At 35.9% G+C, this 17,872-nt stretch overlaps 1 protein-coding gene and 1 long non-coding RNA gene across 3 annotated transcripts in view; one reads left to right on the forward strand and one right to left on the reverse strand.

Moving 5' to 3' along the window:
- Window positions 1–2,015, reverse strand: part of VAX2 (ventral anterior homeobox 2) — an 80,583-nt gene extending 78,568 nt beyond the window's left edge. The window contains exon 1 of the mRNA XM_072126371.1: window positions 1,757–2,015. Within this exon, the coding sequence (XP_071982472.1) occupies window positions 1,757–2,015 (259 nt within the window). The remainder of the gene's footprint in view (window positions 1–1,756) is intronic.
- Window positions 2,016–2,470: 455 nt separating this feature from the next.
- On the forward strand, window positions 2,471–17,663 carry LOC140083346 (uncharacterized). 2 transcript variants are annotated; one of them, XR_011849939.1, is made up of 4 exons: window positions 2,471–2,582; window positions 2,882–2,940; window positions 7,620–7,712; window positions 16,391–17,663. It is a non-coding gene; the product is annotated as an uncharacterized lncRNA (long non-coding RNA). The 2 variants fall into 2 exon arrangements; XR_011849938.1 differs by lacking the exon at window positions 16,391–17,663 and having other exon boundaries at window positions 7,620–7,948.
- Window positions 17,664–17,872: the final 209 nt, after the last annotated feature.

The raw sequence follows: 17,872 nt of genomic DNA on the forward strand, positions 1-17,872 counted from the left end.
CCTCAATGGCTTTTTCTGGGAAGGATTTATTTGTGCATAGTAGGTTATGTAATACCACAATTTAGACTATTTACGTGGTTTCCACGAAGTAGGGAATGTGTATGAATATATTTATGCAAATACAATGTTACTTTTCTAGTATTTTATTAAATCGGGTATACTTTAGGAACCTCATGGGCTTTTTACATCACTAATAGTATAATATATCTAATATATCCATTGTGAACCAGTCGGAGATTCATGCATATAGTGATAAGTAACCTAATATATCATACACATACATACAGACATGCTTGTGTGTGTATGTCATGTAAGACCATGTGTGCATCACGGGTACAGAAAACCAAATACTAAGATAAAAAACACAACTAGAATTAAAATAAAACACATCCAGCCCAACCTTTGACTCTATTTCATCATCCTAGGATGTGCTTAAACTTTATACAGAGAGTGACACCCCAATGTTATATTTAGCTATATTTTTGACAAAGGAATAAAATGTAAACGAGGAAATCATCTCACCCCAAAATATTACAAACCCAACAAAGGCTAAAATAAGAAAATGAAAATTACAATTCATCTGCGAATCCCAGACCGTCCCTACACCACACAGATAAATGCATCTCTATCCTCCACCAGGACGACGGCAACTTCAGGTTACATAACCAGCACACTGCAGACATGTCCTCTTCTATCTTACACACATACTGGGGCACCTTATATTTCTCTGCTGAGAACTCCTCTGCCTAGGACCTTCAGGACATGTGCGGTGTGTGGCACTGTCCTACACTCTCTATGCTCTGTTTTAGTGTAAGTGCTATTGATTTATAAGCAAAGTGCTGTGTTTATTGCCCCTGAAACCCTGCAGGAGTAGAACTGTGTCTGACCGCTTCCGTGTTTACATGCACGGAGTGTGGATAAGCTCTCACTAACAAGGCCTCATCGTGCTTGTTTTTGTACATTGTTGAACAATAAAGTTGTGAATAGCTAATAATGAAAAAAAAAAACGATGCCGAGAACGGAGACTAGAAGGCATTTTTTTAAAGAAAATCTGTTGACGATCACCATGTTGAGGGTCTTAGGGATTGTGTGTCTAAGAATATAACCTCAGCAGCAACGTCAATAACAAGATTCTGCTGCATATGTCAGCTCTCACACGCTTACCCATGCACGGATAATACAGTACATGCAATGACGTTACTCAATACCGAGGTAGTCCCTCATCCTCCTCCTCCTTTGGAGAGGAGAAGTGAGCGCTGTCCTCGTTATTGCAACTTTATACATATTTCATTGCATTCCATAAGCTCATCATCAACTCTATGTATAAAGATACCGTGCCTGACGTAGGAAAGAATTAAGTGGCAGATGGAGACAATGACGGGCTTTGTGTGAAGCCGGCGAGTTCAACATCGCTCTCAATTAATAGTTTGTTTTGGGGCTAGAAAGCGAGATCACCACGGTGCGGACACTAGAGGAACTGTGAGACATTGTGGTCGTTATCATAATCACGTAACTTTTACATGACAGGAAGCAATGCACCTGCAGCTACGAAGCTCTCCTCCGCCGTCACATAATTTCTATTGGCTCGTTAATTAAAGGGATTTGGGCGTTAGATAGGAAAACAGAAGTCCCGTTTGCACAGTTGGAAGGGTAGGGATGTATTCTTATGCTCACCCATCTCTCAGTTGCCTCCATTCATTCTCTTCTCTTCCATACCATTCCCTCCATGCCCCCCCTTCCCTTGTTAAAGCCTTACCTCTGACCAGGATCCGTCGACAGTAATCAGCTTCTCCTGCGGACTGATTGTCCTGACCTTCCTCTTTGGACGATCCTGGGCTGGAGGTAGAGGTCACGGGAATGTCCTTAATGCTGTGGCCTCGTAAGGAACACTCTACATCAGCTCTGCTTCCCTTGTCTCTGAGTCGCTCTGTGCACAACGTGGCTGACTTGCCACACAGAGGGCTTCTTCTCTCCTCGGACACTCCATCGCCCATACTAGTAGCCTGATCAAACATCAGGCGAAGCCCCCCCTAACCCCTAGGCTGGCCCCCTCCTTCCAAAACCACTTTTAGAACGGAGGAAAAACAAAAACAAACAAGCAACAATTCACTCAGACAGCAGAAGTCAGCAGTCAAATGCATGTAGGGCATCGGAGGCTCTGTGCAAGTATTCCACATAAGGTTTCGGCATGGTTGCCACCGTACACAAATGCAAGATCCCTCGGCAACGCAGATCTTTCTTAAGAGGCACACACATCAAGTTGTTTCCAATCTGAAGTCTCACGTAGTAGGAGATTATGAGAGTTGGGTGCACCGATCATGTACTGTAAAGAGTGCCGATGAGTCAACTTAAAGGCAGTAATTTCTAGGATTGGGATGACTTTACTCCTTCTTTCTTCCTTTCTGTTTTTTTTTTTCTCTCTGCCCAGCCAAGTATGAAGAATTGTGAATGAATGAGGGAAGGCGTAGCAAGTTGGCTTTTTTTTTTTTTCTAAATAGTTCACAGTTTTGACAGTCCAAAATATCCTTCAGTCTTAAGAAAACTTCTGGAGTCTGTAAAAGCCCAATATACAAGGAGTGGAGGTAGGGTTCCCGGAGACTGATGTGCAGTCAATGATCCCAAATGCTTGTCGTGTCCACGGCCAAAGTCTTCTTTTCCATTTTGTCTGACAGGTTAGACTTTGAAATAGGACTGCATTGGTTAAAAAAACATCAATACTAGTTAAAAAAATATATATATATATTTTGCAGGGGAGGAAGGAGGGTACCAAGGGATGGGCAAAGGAGGCAGAAGGAGGGAATGGGGCGGAGGGAAATTGGGATTAGCAAAGACTGTCTATATGTTTAACTCTCCTCCTTTCCCTCCTACTCTGCATTTCCAGATAAGCAAAGGAAATACCTTGGGATCACAGCTACATAAATGCTCCTGTAGAGAAAGGAGGTAGGTAGGAGGCTTTTTTTTTTAAATTGAGTGCTTACTACAACGTAATTTCCTGCTTGTCAGATGCCGGCTATGGATTGGTAAACAAAGGATCTATTTAGTGCAGCCACTTGAATATACATAAATCTAAGGGGAGGGGGAGTCAGGGTGGAAGGAAAACTTAGAATTTTTCCAGTTTGCTTTATTTTATTAAAAATGTGTAAGTGCAAAATGTAATATTTAGATTTTTTTCTTTATATTTTGAAACATTTATATAAAAATATAAAGCAAAATATCACCAATGGCATAACAGGTCACCATTTATAATTCACTCATCGGGGATCAGATGATAGACGTTCTTAATATTTTAGGTGTAATTTAATCAATATTACGGAAATATACGTTTTTATTTTTTGTTTTTTTTATTTTTTTGTGACATTTTTATAATTTCTGGATTTTGTTGTAAAAATTACGACCTGATATTGTGATTTCTAATAAATTTTTGTTCATTTTGGAAAAAAAAAATGTGGTTGGTGTCACGTTACTGTTACATGAGAAATATTGTATATTGTGACTTGAAAAGTGCATCCCATAACATTTGTGGGTATTTATAGATTTTTTTTATATAATGTAATCATCCCATTCAAGAATATTAAGTCGGTACCAATTATATTGATAAGTGTCAATACATTATTCTATGTATAACTCGATATCCACACAGCAGCAGATAATAATAAAAATAATTAAAAAAAATATGTAAAAATAGTTTTAAAAAACAATATCGACCTCCTGCTCTGCTACCACTAGAATCTGAGGCTGTGAGCTGAAGCCTCTCACTACACACAACACTGATCCTGCCTCCATCTTTCATAGTTTTTTTTTTTGTTTTTTTTTAAAAAAAAGAAAGTTTAAAAGAGAAAACACAAACTTTTTTCGGTGAATTTTGAAAATACAGTCACCACGAGCTTCATAAAAGCACTTTTTCTAAACTTTTTTTTTTTTTAACTTAAAATCAATCTCCTGGGGTTTAAAATTTACAAAAGATTTTAATTAAATAAACAGGATCTTAATGAATACGTGTGTTAATTGGATTCGCTTGTCTGACTCCCACAGCAATGCAAAGCCAAGAAAAAAAAAAGAAGCTATTTCACCATGGAGCTCGAAAAAATCCATAGAGAAACTACAACACAGAGAAAACACACACAAACACACATATATAAAAATATATATGTATATATATATATAACACACACTTTACATGTATAAATATATGTGTGTGTGTATATATATATATAATACTTTGTGGGTGCATTATACTTTAAATATACATTCAGACCTAAATTATGTTTATATATAAAGTCTATGTAAATGTGTGTTAATATTAACACAAATAATTTGTATACACATAGTACATACACTATATACACACTATACATACACTATGCTATATATACACTATATACACACTATATATACACTATACATACACTATATATACACTATATATACACTATTTACTATACATACACTACACATACACTATATATACACTATATACACACTATATATATACTATACATACACTTTATACACTATATATACACTATACTTACAATATATATACACTATACTTACAATATATACACTATATATACACTATACATACACTATATACACTATATATACACTATTTACTATACATACACTACACATACACTATATATACACTATATACACACTATATATATACTATACATACACTATATATACACTATATATACACTATACTTACAATATATATACACTATACATACACTATATACACACTATACTTACAATATATATACACTATACATACACTATATACACACTATATATACACTATACTTACAATATATACACTATATATACACTATATATACACTATATATACACTATACTTACAATATATATACACTATACATACACTATATACACTATATGTACACTATTTACTATACATACACTACACATACACTATATATACACTATACATACACTATATACACTATATATACACTATTTACTATACATACACTACACATACACTATATATACACTATATACACACTATATATATATACTATACATACACTATATATACACTATATATACACTATACTTACAATATATATACACTATACATACACTATATACACACTATATATACACTATACTTACAATATATACACTATATATACACTATATATACACTATATATACACTATACTTACAATATATATACACTATACATACACTATATACACACTATATATACACTATACTTACAATATATACACTATATATACTATACTATACACTATACTATATTATACTATTTGATTTTTCTCACTTTTCACCTCTATGATACTTGTTGATTATTTTGCACTTCTAAACAAAGGTTTTTGGAAGCTCAAAGTTTCTGTAAAATTTTGAATTTCTAAATAAAAAAAATCTCACCTTATAGCACATAGAGGAAAAAACATGTTTAATGGCTAAGTATTATAAAACTAGACACTTTGTACAATATATATTAAAAATGGAACTTGAATCTAAGAAGCATTATGTAACCAAGGGGCCACACATGGAATAATATCCGCTAACTATGTCTGTCACCAATATCTGTAATATTAGAAAACATTACTTATTCAATAAACTTGTAACTTTAACTTTTAAACGAGCATAAGGGTCTAATACAGAATGTCCCTCCCCCCAAAAATAGTCAGTTTTAGCTGCAGTTTTCAATCCCTATATCAATTATTTGAGACCATTTTCCAGGTACCAAGTATTGGAGATGTTTCCAACAAGGCATTTTAGTAAAAATCCCCATTCAATGACGTTAAAAATGTAACTCTAAAGAAAGTAAAGTTTTGGGGCTTTTTTTTAACTCATTTCGAGAGGTTTTTTTGTTTTTTTTTTGCAAAATTGTGCAAAATATACGCTAAAGTAACTGATCAATAAATAGCTTATTATTGATTCATAACTACTGTGCAGCAACATAAAGAAGACATGAATAAGTGTTGAGGGTTATGGAAAAATATGGAATATTATATATTTATATAGTTATACATGTGATACATATATATTTTATTATATATATATAAGTATTAAAGTTGAGTTATATATATAAATCTTGAAAAACCTACATAAAATTATATATTTTACATATATATATATATATATATATTTATTTTTTTTTTATTTTTTTATTTTTTTATTTTTTTTTTTTATTATTATTAATATGGAATTTTATGCAGGTTTTTTAACATTAAAAAAAAAAATTCGAATGTCCAAAAGTGTTGAAAATGAGGAATGTTTCTGGTTACCTAACCTTTCTAAAAATCAAGTTCAATGGAAAATTTCTTATAAAAACCACCGCCGAAAAAACGTGGACTGTGTTGTGTCACAGGAAACAGCCTTTATTTTAGGGGGTTTATTTTCTGGCTGTGATATTGGCAAATTTTCCAAAAATCACAGTTTTTCGAAACTGAAAAAAATATTCAGTTTTTTTTTTAGAACTTTTTGATAAATTTGAAAGTACACAGAAATCGGTAAAGTATGAAGGAATCTCTAAAAAATCTGGAGTTAAATGTCTATAAACTTCATAGGTGATGAGAGTGTAAGAACTTAGCTTAGAAATACACCTGTTGCCTGTAATATTCGTAGCTCTTCATAAGGACCTGGACCTCTTAGGGTGCGTAAGGTTCTTCAAAAACTTCACTGGATGTAGATTTTTCACAACTTTTTACAGTACTGGAACAGGGCAGATCTTCTAAAGAAGTAGCAGAGCTGAGTTTGTCCTTTGGCACACACCTCATCATCATGTCTTTCCTCGAGGTGGGCAGAGAAGAAGCTGAGATACACGTTCATCCATCATACATCACATCTCCAAGTGTTCCATGACTACACATTATTACATCAGCCTCCTCTATATCGGTGATGGGTGAAAAATGCAAAAATATTCAGCTTCCTCTTCTATAGCTCTTTAAGACTAATTTGGCAATTTACATCGATCTTTCTCGTTTTTTATGGATGTGGAATCCTATTATAGAATAATAAACCATATAAATCATATACAATACAAACACAAGTCTGACTAGTACAGTACTAATATAGAAAGTCGTATTGATATTTTATTACACTGTTAATCCAGAATCTGTAAAGTTTTTTTTTTTTAAAAACTTGCAGTGCTCTCTCTCGACACCTTCGGGGCAACGATTACCCAAGTCAATGTTATGAGACGTGTACTGACACATGTATCAATATCTCAATATTGAGTCCAAAGCAAACAGTTTTTTTGCGTTGGACACTACATTTTCTTTTCTATATGTAATAATTAATAAAAAAATAAAGTGATTATTGACTTTAACGTTTTGAATCAAAAAGTGATTTTCTGGGAATTTGTTTCATGGATTTAAAAAAAAAAATTATTAAAAAAAAATTCTTATTTTTTCTGGGTAATAAAAAAAAAGTTTAGCTCCATATACTAGATTCATAAAATGAGCCAGAAGAAAACTTTTAAAAAGTTGAGGGATTGTTTGGGAGATAAATGCAACAGAAATATAATATTTTTAAAAACTGGGATGGTTCGGGTACTGATTTAGTAAAATATTTGACAAATTTGAAAGTAGAAAAAAAAACTTCTTTTCTATCTTTTAAAGGGACCCAAGGTGATAAAGAAGAGCGATGCAGCCCAATATGCAGCTGGTTCTTTCATATCCTTGTACATGCTACATGTACATGGCATATTTCAGGTCAATATTCTACATCTATTGTATATTTATTAGAATTTTCAATTAAAAACTATAGAGCAACGGAGACATTGGTGTATTTATCAACAAGTGAACAATTCCCTCATTCACTTTAAAAAAAAAAAAAAAAAAAAATTATTTTTCTACTTCCGAATTGGACATTGTATGTACATAACTGGTATGGATGGCACATTTTTAGTCCCTCTGTAATTTAAATATTAGGTCCAGAATAAAATAGTATGAGGGTATATATTTTTTTGCATTATTTCTACTAATATATATTTAATTATTTATACATTTTTGTAATGTTTTATAATGTTCATAAGGTTTATAATGTTTTATTCCTTTACTAGTGCAAAAACCGTTGGTACTTCCTATTTCTAGTTGTATCAGTGTTTATAAAAATAATGGGTTTTTTTTAGAAATAATATTAAAAATTCTCTAGACGGACAGGGAAACATACAGGTAAAAAAAAATAATTAACTATGAAATATCTATATGTGTTCTGAAGTTATACTACGAAGTGACAAAGAATACACAGAACATAAATGAGGCTAAATGGATGCCATTTGATGTCCCACTAAAATTCCAAGGAAGAGGAAATAAATATACAGCATAACCCTAGGGTCCCCAGGTGTTGGTAGCTCTAGATGATTACATTGTATCAGATTTGGAAGATGATTATTAATCGAGAGATTCAATAGCCAATCATTACATTTTGAAGCACTTTATGTAACATAAATAGAACAAGCACAGTCCGGGAACATAAGAAAAGAAGGTTGAGCTGTACCATAAAAAAGGATTCAAAAATGTTCAAAAAGTTATTCTTAGGCGTCAACGGCGTCAACTTGGAAAATTTTGTGTAAGTAAAGGTCAATATTTATACATGATTTTATATACAATTTTGTAAAATCAGCCTTGATGACCAACTCCAGGTGAAATTTGTCAACGTAACTTTAATAGCCATGCGAGTTATTGCAATAAATACTTAATATCTGCCTCATCCGTCATATTATCATATCGTGTGGCTATTGGTTGCTGATATCTATGGTGGAAATGGACTTTTTGTGTCCACATCTTCCACAGTTATTTCCTAGAGCAATTCAGAAAATTTAATTTTGACATACTTGATACAATATGCTTCATGGATGTACCAGACATAATAAGGAATATCTACACATTAGACAGATGTTGCAATGGTTGGATTTACGACCCCTCGTCAATGGATTTGCACACCAGCGCTCAATGTTCTGAAATGGTGGTGGTGTGGTGGTTGGTCAATGTCAAGAAATTATATAGTTCGTAGTTTTTTTCCTTTCTTAATGGGAGGTTGGGTCTCATCCTCTATTGCCATCTTTCCACAACATTGCCCCCTCTGTTTATGATTCCAGCTGAACCCCTTAACCACTGGCCTCAAGGGTCACATGAGCAAAAACAGTGATATCAAAGCTTAACATCACATTCTTGACCATGTGACCACTGAGGCCAGTGGTTCACATTTTCTGGTCAGACTTATATAAATGGGGGAAAAGGGGTGCACTGCGAGAACCAGAGAAGAATAAGTATTCTAGAAGGACTTGAGCTGAACCCCCCCCCCCCCAAAAAAAATGGAATACTTAGAATGAAATACTAAGACAGCATAATTTTTTATTATCCAGCTGGACAGAAAATCTGTGATGGTGGGTGGGGAACCCATTACGGTCCTTAAAGGAAATGGAAATGTTATAGTATTGGTATGAGAGACAAAGGTATTGGGTGAAGGAAGATTACAGGGGTCCCCACTTTGGACCCAATCCTATTCCCTGAAACCAAGAGACTCAACAGAATTTTCTCAGCTGCTTATATATTTTTCAATCTACTTAAAAAGTATTACACAATTATTGTACATTATCGCTACAATGACATGTACACATTATAATGTGAGATCCTTAGACCTGACATGACCAAAGAGGAGAGAAGACACGAGAAACAAGAGACATACTCAAAGCATAAAGGAAGCATCCTATCATCATGGTCCCTGAGCTCCAATGAAATCATAAAGGTGATGATTCAAAATAGACAAGATTACACAATTATACAATATTCTGTTATCACTGGTGTAGAAAAAGCTGACTCGGAAATATGATGCCAACAAACCAGATAGGTAGAACGGTAAATATAACATGTTACAATATTAATCCGGTATGGCAAACATACAATTATTGTAGTGATATTGTATGTAGATAAGAATACTACCTCCTATATATGACAATAACTACTGTAATACTGACCCCTGTGTACAAGAATATAACTACTATAATACTTCCCCCTGTGTACAAGAATATAACTACTATAATACTGCCCCCTATGTACAAGAATATAACTACTATAATACTGCCCCCTATGTACAAGACTATAACTACTATAATACTGCCCCCTATGTACAAGAATATAACTACTATAATACTGCCCCCTATGTACAAGAATATAACTACTATAATACTGCCCCTATGTACAGGAATATAACTACTATAATACTGCCCCCTATGTACAAGAATATAACTACTATAATACTTCCCCCTGTGTACAAGAATATAACTACTATAATACTGCCCCCTATGTACAAGAATATAACTGCTATAATACTGCCCCCTATGTACAGGAATATAACTACTATAATACTGACCCTATGTACAAGAATATAACTACTATAATACTGCCCCCTATTACAGGAATATAACTACTATAATACTGCCCCTATGTACAGGAATATAACTACTATAATACTGCCCCCTATGTACAAGACTATAACTACTATAGTACTGCCCCCTATGTACAAGAACATAACTACTATAATACTGCCCCCTATGTACAAGACTATAACTACTATAATACTGCCCCCTATGTACAAGAATATAACTACTATAATACTGCCCCCTATGTAAAAGAATATAACTACTATAATACTGCCCCCAATGTACAAGAATATAACTACTATAATACTGCCCAATGTAAAAGAATATAACTACTATAATACTGCCCCCTATGTACAGGAATATAACTACTATAATACTGCCCCCTGTGTACAAGAATATAACTACTATAATAATGCTCCCTGTGTACAAGAATATAACTACTATAATACTGCCCACAATGTACAAGAATATAACTACTATAATACTGCCCCCTATGTACAAGAATATAACTACTATAATACTGTCCCCTATGTACAAGAATATAACTACTATAATACTGCTCCCTGTGTACAAGAATATAACTACTATAATACTGCCCACAATGTACAAGAATATAACTACTATAATACTGCCCCCTATGTACAGGAATATAACTACTATAATACTGACCCCTATGTACAGGAATATAACTACTATAATACTGCCCCTATGTACAAGAATATAACTACTATAATACTGCCCCCTATGTACAAGACTATAACTACTATAATACTGCCCCCTATGTACAAGAATATAACTACTATAATACTGCCCCCTATGTAAAAGAATATAACTACTATAATACTGCCCCCAATGTACAAGAATATAACTACTATAATACTGCCCAATGTACAGGAATATAACTACTATAATACTGACCCCTATGTACAGGAATATAACTACTATAATACTGCCCCCTATGTACAAGAATATAACTACTATAATACTGCCCCCTATGTACAAGACTATAACTACTATAATACTGCCCCCTATGTACAAGAATATAACTACTATAATACTGCCCCCTATGTAAAAGAATATAACTACTATAATACTGCCCCCAATGTACAAGAATATAACTACTATAATACTGCCCAATGTACAAGAATATAACTACTATAATACTGCCCTCTATGTACAAGAATATAACTACTATAATAATGCCCCCTATGTACAGGAATATAACTACTATAATACTGCCCCCTATGTACAAGAATATAACTACTATAATACTGCCCCCTATGCACAGGAATATAACTACTATAATACTGCCCCCTATGTACAGGAATATAACTACTATAATACTGCCCCCTGTGTACAAGAATATAACTACTATAATAATGCTCCCTGTGTACAAGAATATAACTACTATAATACTGCCCACAATGTACAAGAATATAACTACTATAATACTGCTCCCTGTGTACAAGAATATAACTACTATAATACTGCCCACAATGTACAAGAATATAACTACTATAATACTGCCCCTATGTACAGGAATATAACTACTATAATACTGCCCACAATGTACAAGAATATAACTACTATAATACTGCCCCCTATGTACAGGAATATAACTACTATAATACTGACCCCTATGTACAGGAATATAACTACTATAATACTGCCCCCTATGTACAGGAATATAACTACTATAATACTGCCCCTATGTACAAGACTATAACTACTATAATACTGCCCCCTATGTACAAGAATATAACTACTATAATACTGCCCCCTATGTACAGGAATATAACTACTATAATAATGCCCCCTATGTACAAGACTATAACTACTATAATACTGCCCCCTATGTACAAGAATATAACTACTATAGTACTGCCCCTTATGTACAAGAATAACAGGACAGAAGAAGCTAATGCCCTGAATATTTCCCCTTTGAGGGACCTCCACCACTGGGTTTCTATTCTCTTAAAACCCCATTGTGTTCTGGGTAATCTCATTTATAGGGTAGATACATAGAATCTTCCATCTTTGACCCCTAGTCTGGTCTTCCTTGTTTAGTTTGCCTTCTCTTCCTAATTTGTCTGCACACATTGTTTTGCCCAAGGGTCTTGACTGACCTTGATCTGGCCCCAATCTTCACACCTGCCCTGGCTTCTAAATAACTCATGAATGTGTGACCGCCACCTCCACCATATGGGAGCGCCGATCCATTTTTACAATATTCTATACATGAATGGAGATTCTCAGGCTTGGAAGGACCTTGTATATTGTCTTAGAAAATAATTTTCCAAGCAATTGTCTAATATGGTGACACAACCAATTAGCCGAGCAGATGGCTCCTGAAGCTTTTGACCTCAGCACATTCTTACTATTATGTCTACATTTAACATGAAATATCCAAAGCCATCGCGCTGGGCATGTAAAGAATCCATGGTCCTCTCCTAGGACTTCTGAAGAATCCATTGCCATTAGGTAGGACATATGAAAAATCTATGACCATCAGGTAGGACATATGAAGAATCTATGACCATCAGGTGGGACATATGAATAATCTATGACCATCAGGTGGGACATATGAAGAATCTATGACCATCAGGTAGGACATATGAAGAATCTATGACCATCAGGTGGGACATATGAAGAATCTATGACCATCAGGTGGGACATATGAAGAATCTATGACCATCAGGAAGGACATATGAAGTATCTATGACCATGAGGTGGGACATATGAAGAATCTATGACCATCAGGTAGGACATATGAAGAATCTATGACCATCCGGTAGGACATATGAAGAATCTATGACCATCAGGAAGGACATATGAAGTATCTATGACCATCAGGTGGGACATATGAAGAATCTATGACCATCAGGTAGGACATATGAAGAATCTATGACCATCAGGTAGGACATATGAAGAATCTATGACCATCAGGTAGGACATATGAAGAATCTATGACCATCAGGTAGGACATATGAAGAATCTATGACCATCAGGTAGGACATATGAAGAATCTATGACCATCAGGTAAGACATATGAAGAATCTATGACCATCAGGTAGGACATATGAAGAATCTATGACCATCAGGTAAGACATATGAAGTATCTATGACCATCAGGTGGGACATATGAAGTATCTATGACCATCAGGTGGGACATGTGAAAAATCTATGACCATCAGGTAGGACATATGAAGAATCTATGACCATCAGTTGGGACATATGAAGTATCTATGACCATCAGGTGGGACATATGAAGAATCTATGACCATCAGGTAGGACATCTTGAGAATCCATGACCATTTGGCAAGATGTCTGAAGGATCTATGGCCATCAGAAAGTACTTTGAAGGATCTATGGCCGTCACATGGGTCTTAACTATAACTTAGAGAATTGTTGAGGGATCTAATGTGAATGTAGCTTATATCCAGGGGTCTCTAGCTGATGAGCAAGGGACATGTAGAAGGAATGTGCTCTACCGCAGCTTCATGGCTTGGTCTGATCAGGTCCTAATCCTATTCAGTCTTGGCTTGTCCTACACAATAACACAAGTGGACACACAACCAGTTTGTCAATCCTGTGCTAATGACCATCACCCATCGCAATTACCCTCTGACCTCCTTAACACGCCCGTTAAGGGAGGGCTGTCTCCCTGGATGAAAACACACAGCAGACTGGCCTCAGCCCCTAATGGTGTTTTGTGTGGCAGGTCTTCACCACAGGGGGGCCCCTGTGTCCCCACAGTCGTCCCTTCCAGGCATTGAAAGTCGAAGTCAAACGTAACACTTTTCAGCCCCGGTAACAATGCGGCCTCCATTGTGCAGGTTAATGTTATAATTACTAGGTGCAGGGGCTTTTCCTTCCCGCCCCGTCTAATTCCTTCCCTTCCAATAGTTGATAGAAAGGAAACATTGGGGAATTATTGTTTATTGATTACAGGTTACACTAATGAGCGTCCCCATCATTAGCCTAATGGTGCGGACAGAAACTGCAAGGAGGTCTCCTGATCGTGGTGGGAGAGGTGAGGGCACAGCACCCGCAGATGTCTACCACCGGGTCACATCACAGGACCCAGCAGATTATAGTCATATCAGGTTATGTGTATAACAACCACTCACCAGATTATGTATATGTCTAGGACTGAATAAATTATGTTCATATCAGATTATGTGTGTAATCAGGACTCCACAGATTATATTCATATCAGATTATGTGTGTAATCAGGACTCCACAGATTATATTCATATCAGATTATGTGTATGACCAATACTCAGCAGATTATGTGTATCTCCAGGATTCCACATATTATATTCATATCAGGTCATGTGTATGGTCATGTATGGCAAGGAATCCGTAGATTATGATCATATCAGATTATGTGTATGGCCTGGATTTGGCAGATTATGTGTATGACAAGTACTCAGTAGATTATAGACATATTAGATTATGTGTATAACAAGCACTCATCAGATTATCTATATGTCTAGGACTCAATAGATTATAATCATATCAGATTATGTGTATGTTCAGGACTCCACATATTATATTAAGATTAGATCATGTGTATGACCAATACTCAGCAGATTATAGTTATATAAAATTATATGTAGGACCAGGATTCCACAGATTATATTCATATCAGATTATGTGTATGATCAATACTCAGCAGATTATAGTTATATCAGATTATGTGTATGGCTTGGATTTGGCAGATTATGTGTATGACCAGTACTCTGTAGATTATAGACATAAGCACCTACCTAGAGATAAGGCCAATTTACACATAAAAATGAAGCTAAAGTAAAGTAGCAGCGTCTTTATTGGATATATGCATAAACATTACAGGTATATATAAAATACAAAATAGGACAGGGGGGGGGGGAATAATGCAGGTATCGGAGTGGGGGTGGAGATGGAAATGCATCACAATGAAAAAATCAAATATCCGTGGGGACAGCAATGGGGGGGGCAAAAGTATCACTTAATATCATAAAGTGCATAATGCAAATGGTAGATTGCCACAATGTCTCAACACACCATTCAAAGTGCTAGTGCATATAGGGGGAAGGTACAGGTATATGTCTCCATATTAAACCAAGGTACGTTAAAAAGGTGGAGAGAGCATTGCTTACCCTTAGTGTCTGATGTGTCCCAAGTGTGCCACGGACCGGACACATCAGACACTAAGGGTAAGCAATGCTCTCTCCACCTTTTTAACGTACCTTGGTTTAATATGGAGACATATACCTGTACCTTCCCCCTATATGCACTAGCACTTTGAATGGTGTGTTGAGACATTGTGGCAATCTACCATTTGCATTATGCACTTTATGATATTAAGTGATACTTTTGCCCCCCCCATTGCTGTCCCCACGGATATTTGATTTTTTCATTGTGATGCATTTCCATCTCCACCCCCACTCCGATACCTGCATTATTTCCCCCCCCCCCCTGTCCTATTTTGTATTTTATATATACCTGTAATGTTTATGCATATATCCAATAAAGACGCTGCTACTTTACTTTAGCTTCATTTTTATGTGTAAATTGGCCTTATCTCTAGGTAGGTGCTTGTGCTATACACTGGCCAAATATAGAAGGTTTGAATTGTTTGAGGAGTAATAACACATTGAACAGTGAATATCAGCAGATGTTTACTCCTCCCCATGTAACCCCAAAAGTGGTATTATAGATTATAGACATATTAGATTATGTGTATAACAAGCAGTCATCAGATTATATATATATATGTCTAGGATTATGATCATATCAGATTAAGTGTATAATCAAGACTCCACAGATTATATTCATATCAGATCATGTTTATGGCCAGGACACAGTAGACTATGGTAATATGAGATATGGTAATCAGATTATGTTTATGATCAAGATTTAACAAATTATGGTCATATTAAGATATATGTCTATGGTAGTCAAGAACACTGACTCGGTTAAAATTTTTGGAAATATTTTTACTGGTTTTCTGTTTTACAGGTCTAATTAAATTTTACTAAGAATCACAAAACTTGAACTAAATCCATCACTGTTGGGTGTCAGACACTGTGCACATCAGATGACGGGATTTCATGTGTCGAAGCCTGAAAGCACTTGCTGGAGTCAACTTCTCACCAATGAGTCCTAGCCATGACCTTGGTTGATCAGGACAGGATCTGTTAGTGTCTCTAGGCCCCGTCCTACCTTGGTTTAGTTTAAGGGATTTTCCATCTTTGTGATATTGATGACACTTAGGACTCCTCCAACCAATCAGTTGGTTCCGGTTGACTTTCAACACCAAAAATTGTGCCAGAAGAACAGCTCCATTCTTTGTCTATTGGTCAGTCTATGAAACTACAACCAATGTTTCTCTGATATTGACGATGACCTACTCTATAGATTCAAAAGCACTAAGCTAGAAAAACCCTCTAAGTAAGACCTTGACCAATAAGGTATGGCCGAAGAGCTGAATCTGAACTTTAAGGGACTATAACTTCGAGATGATGTTTGGCCACTTGCTATATTTGTGGTCAAGAAAATTTATAGAAAAACACGGGAATCATTACATCACGTTCTTACAATCCCCCCCCCCCAATCACACCCCATACGATTATCCTGTAAACATTGGGTAAGGCTATCCGCTTTCCTCACGCCCAGATGGACAATTGTAAAAGACTTCCACAGGAGGAACAATGATCTTTTATCAGGAGGCCGGCGGCTGTTAATTGGGGTCCTCTAACGGCCGCCCCATTGTCAGCCTCAGCCGTATTTCTTGGTGTCTCCTGAGGTCATTGTGCCGCTCACATTATTTACTAACAACTTTTTGCCTCAATCCCCAAATATCACACCACCCAAGAACAGCGGCCGGCCACCGCTATCCACCACCGGCAGGGTGGAATCTGATTGGTCAGTCATGGAGGGGTTTACGGTATAGTAATAACATACAAATATCATATATATTAGGACCAATAAGATTAAAAAAGGTGCAAATTTTTGCAAAACTCCTACCATTGTCTTTACTGCTCATGGTTAAGCCTGCACAATTATTTGAGCCTTTTTAGGAGCAAAAATATTATTAATAACTGGAAACTGGAGATATACAAAGACATATTAGGTGCAAACAAAGATTATTGGTACATCATGAACTTCAGTGCAAAAAGGTGCAAAAATGTTTGCAAATAACCCAATGGGTGCACATTTATCATACTGCACCAACAGGATCTATCAGGAGGCTGCGGCCTGCACCGGTGGGGCACACCTACTCCAGGTCTGACCGGGTGTTGTATTACGCGGGGTAGGAACCCTCCACACCTTCCCACATCACACTCACTGTGACCCACAATTCCTGCATGTGTGCCAGATTTCAAGCCTACAGGCCCTGATAAACCTGGCCCATTGAACTGCACATGAAGGTATAGTTTCTTATTACTGCCGATGTGTCATTATAGCCTTGACAGTCGTGGATGGAGGGTTGGCTGTAAT

Source organism: Engystomops pustulosus, chromosome 1, assembly GCF_040894005.1.
Source record: "Engystomops pustulosus chromosome 1, aEngPut4.maternal, whole genome shotgun sequence".
Lineage (NCBI taxonomy): Eukaryota > Metazoa > Chordata > Amphibia > Anura > Leptodactylidae > Engystomops > Engystomops pustulosus.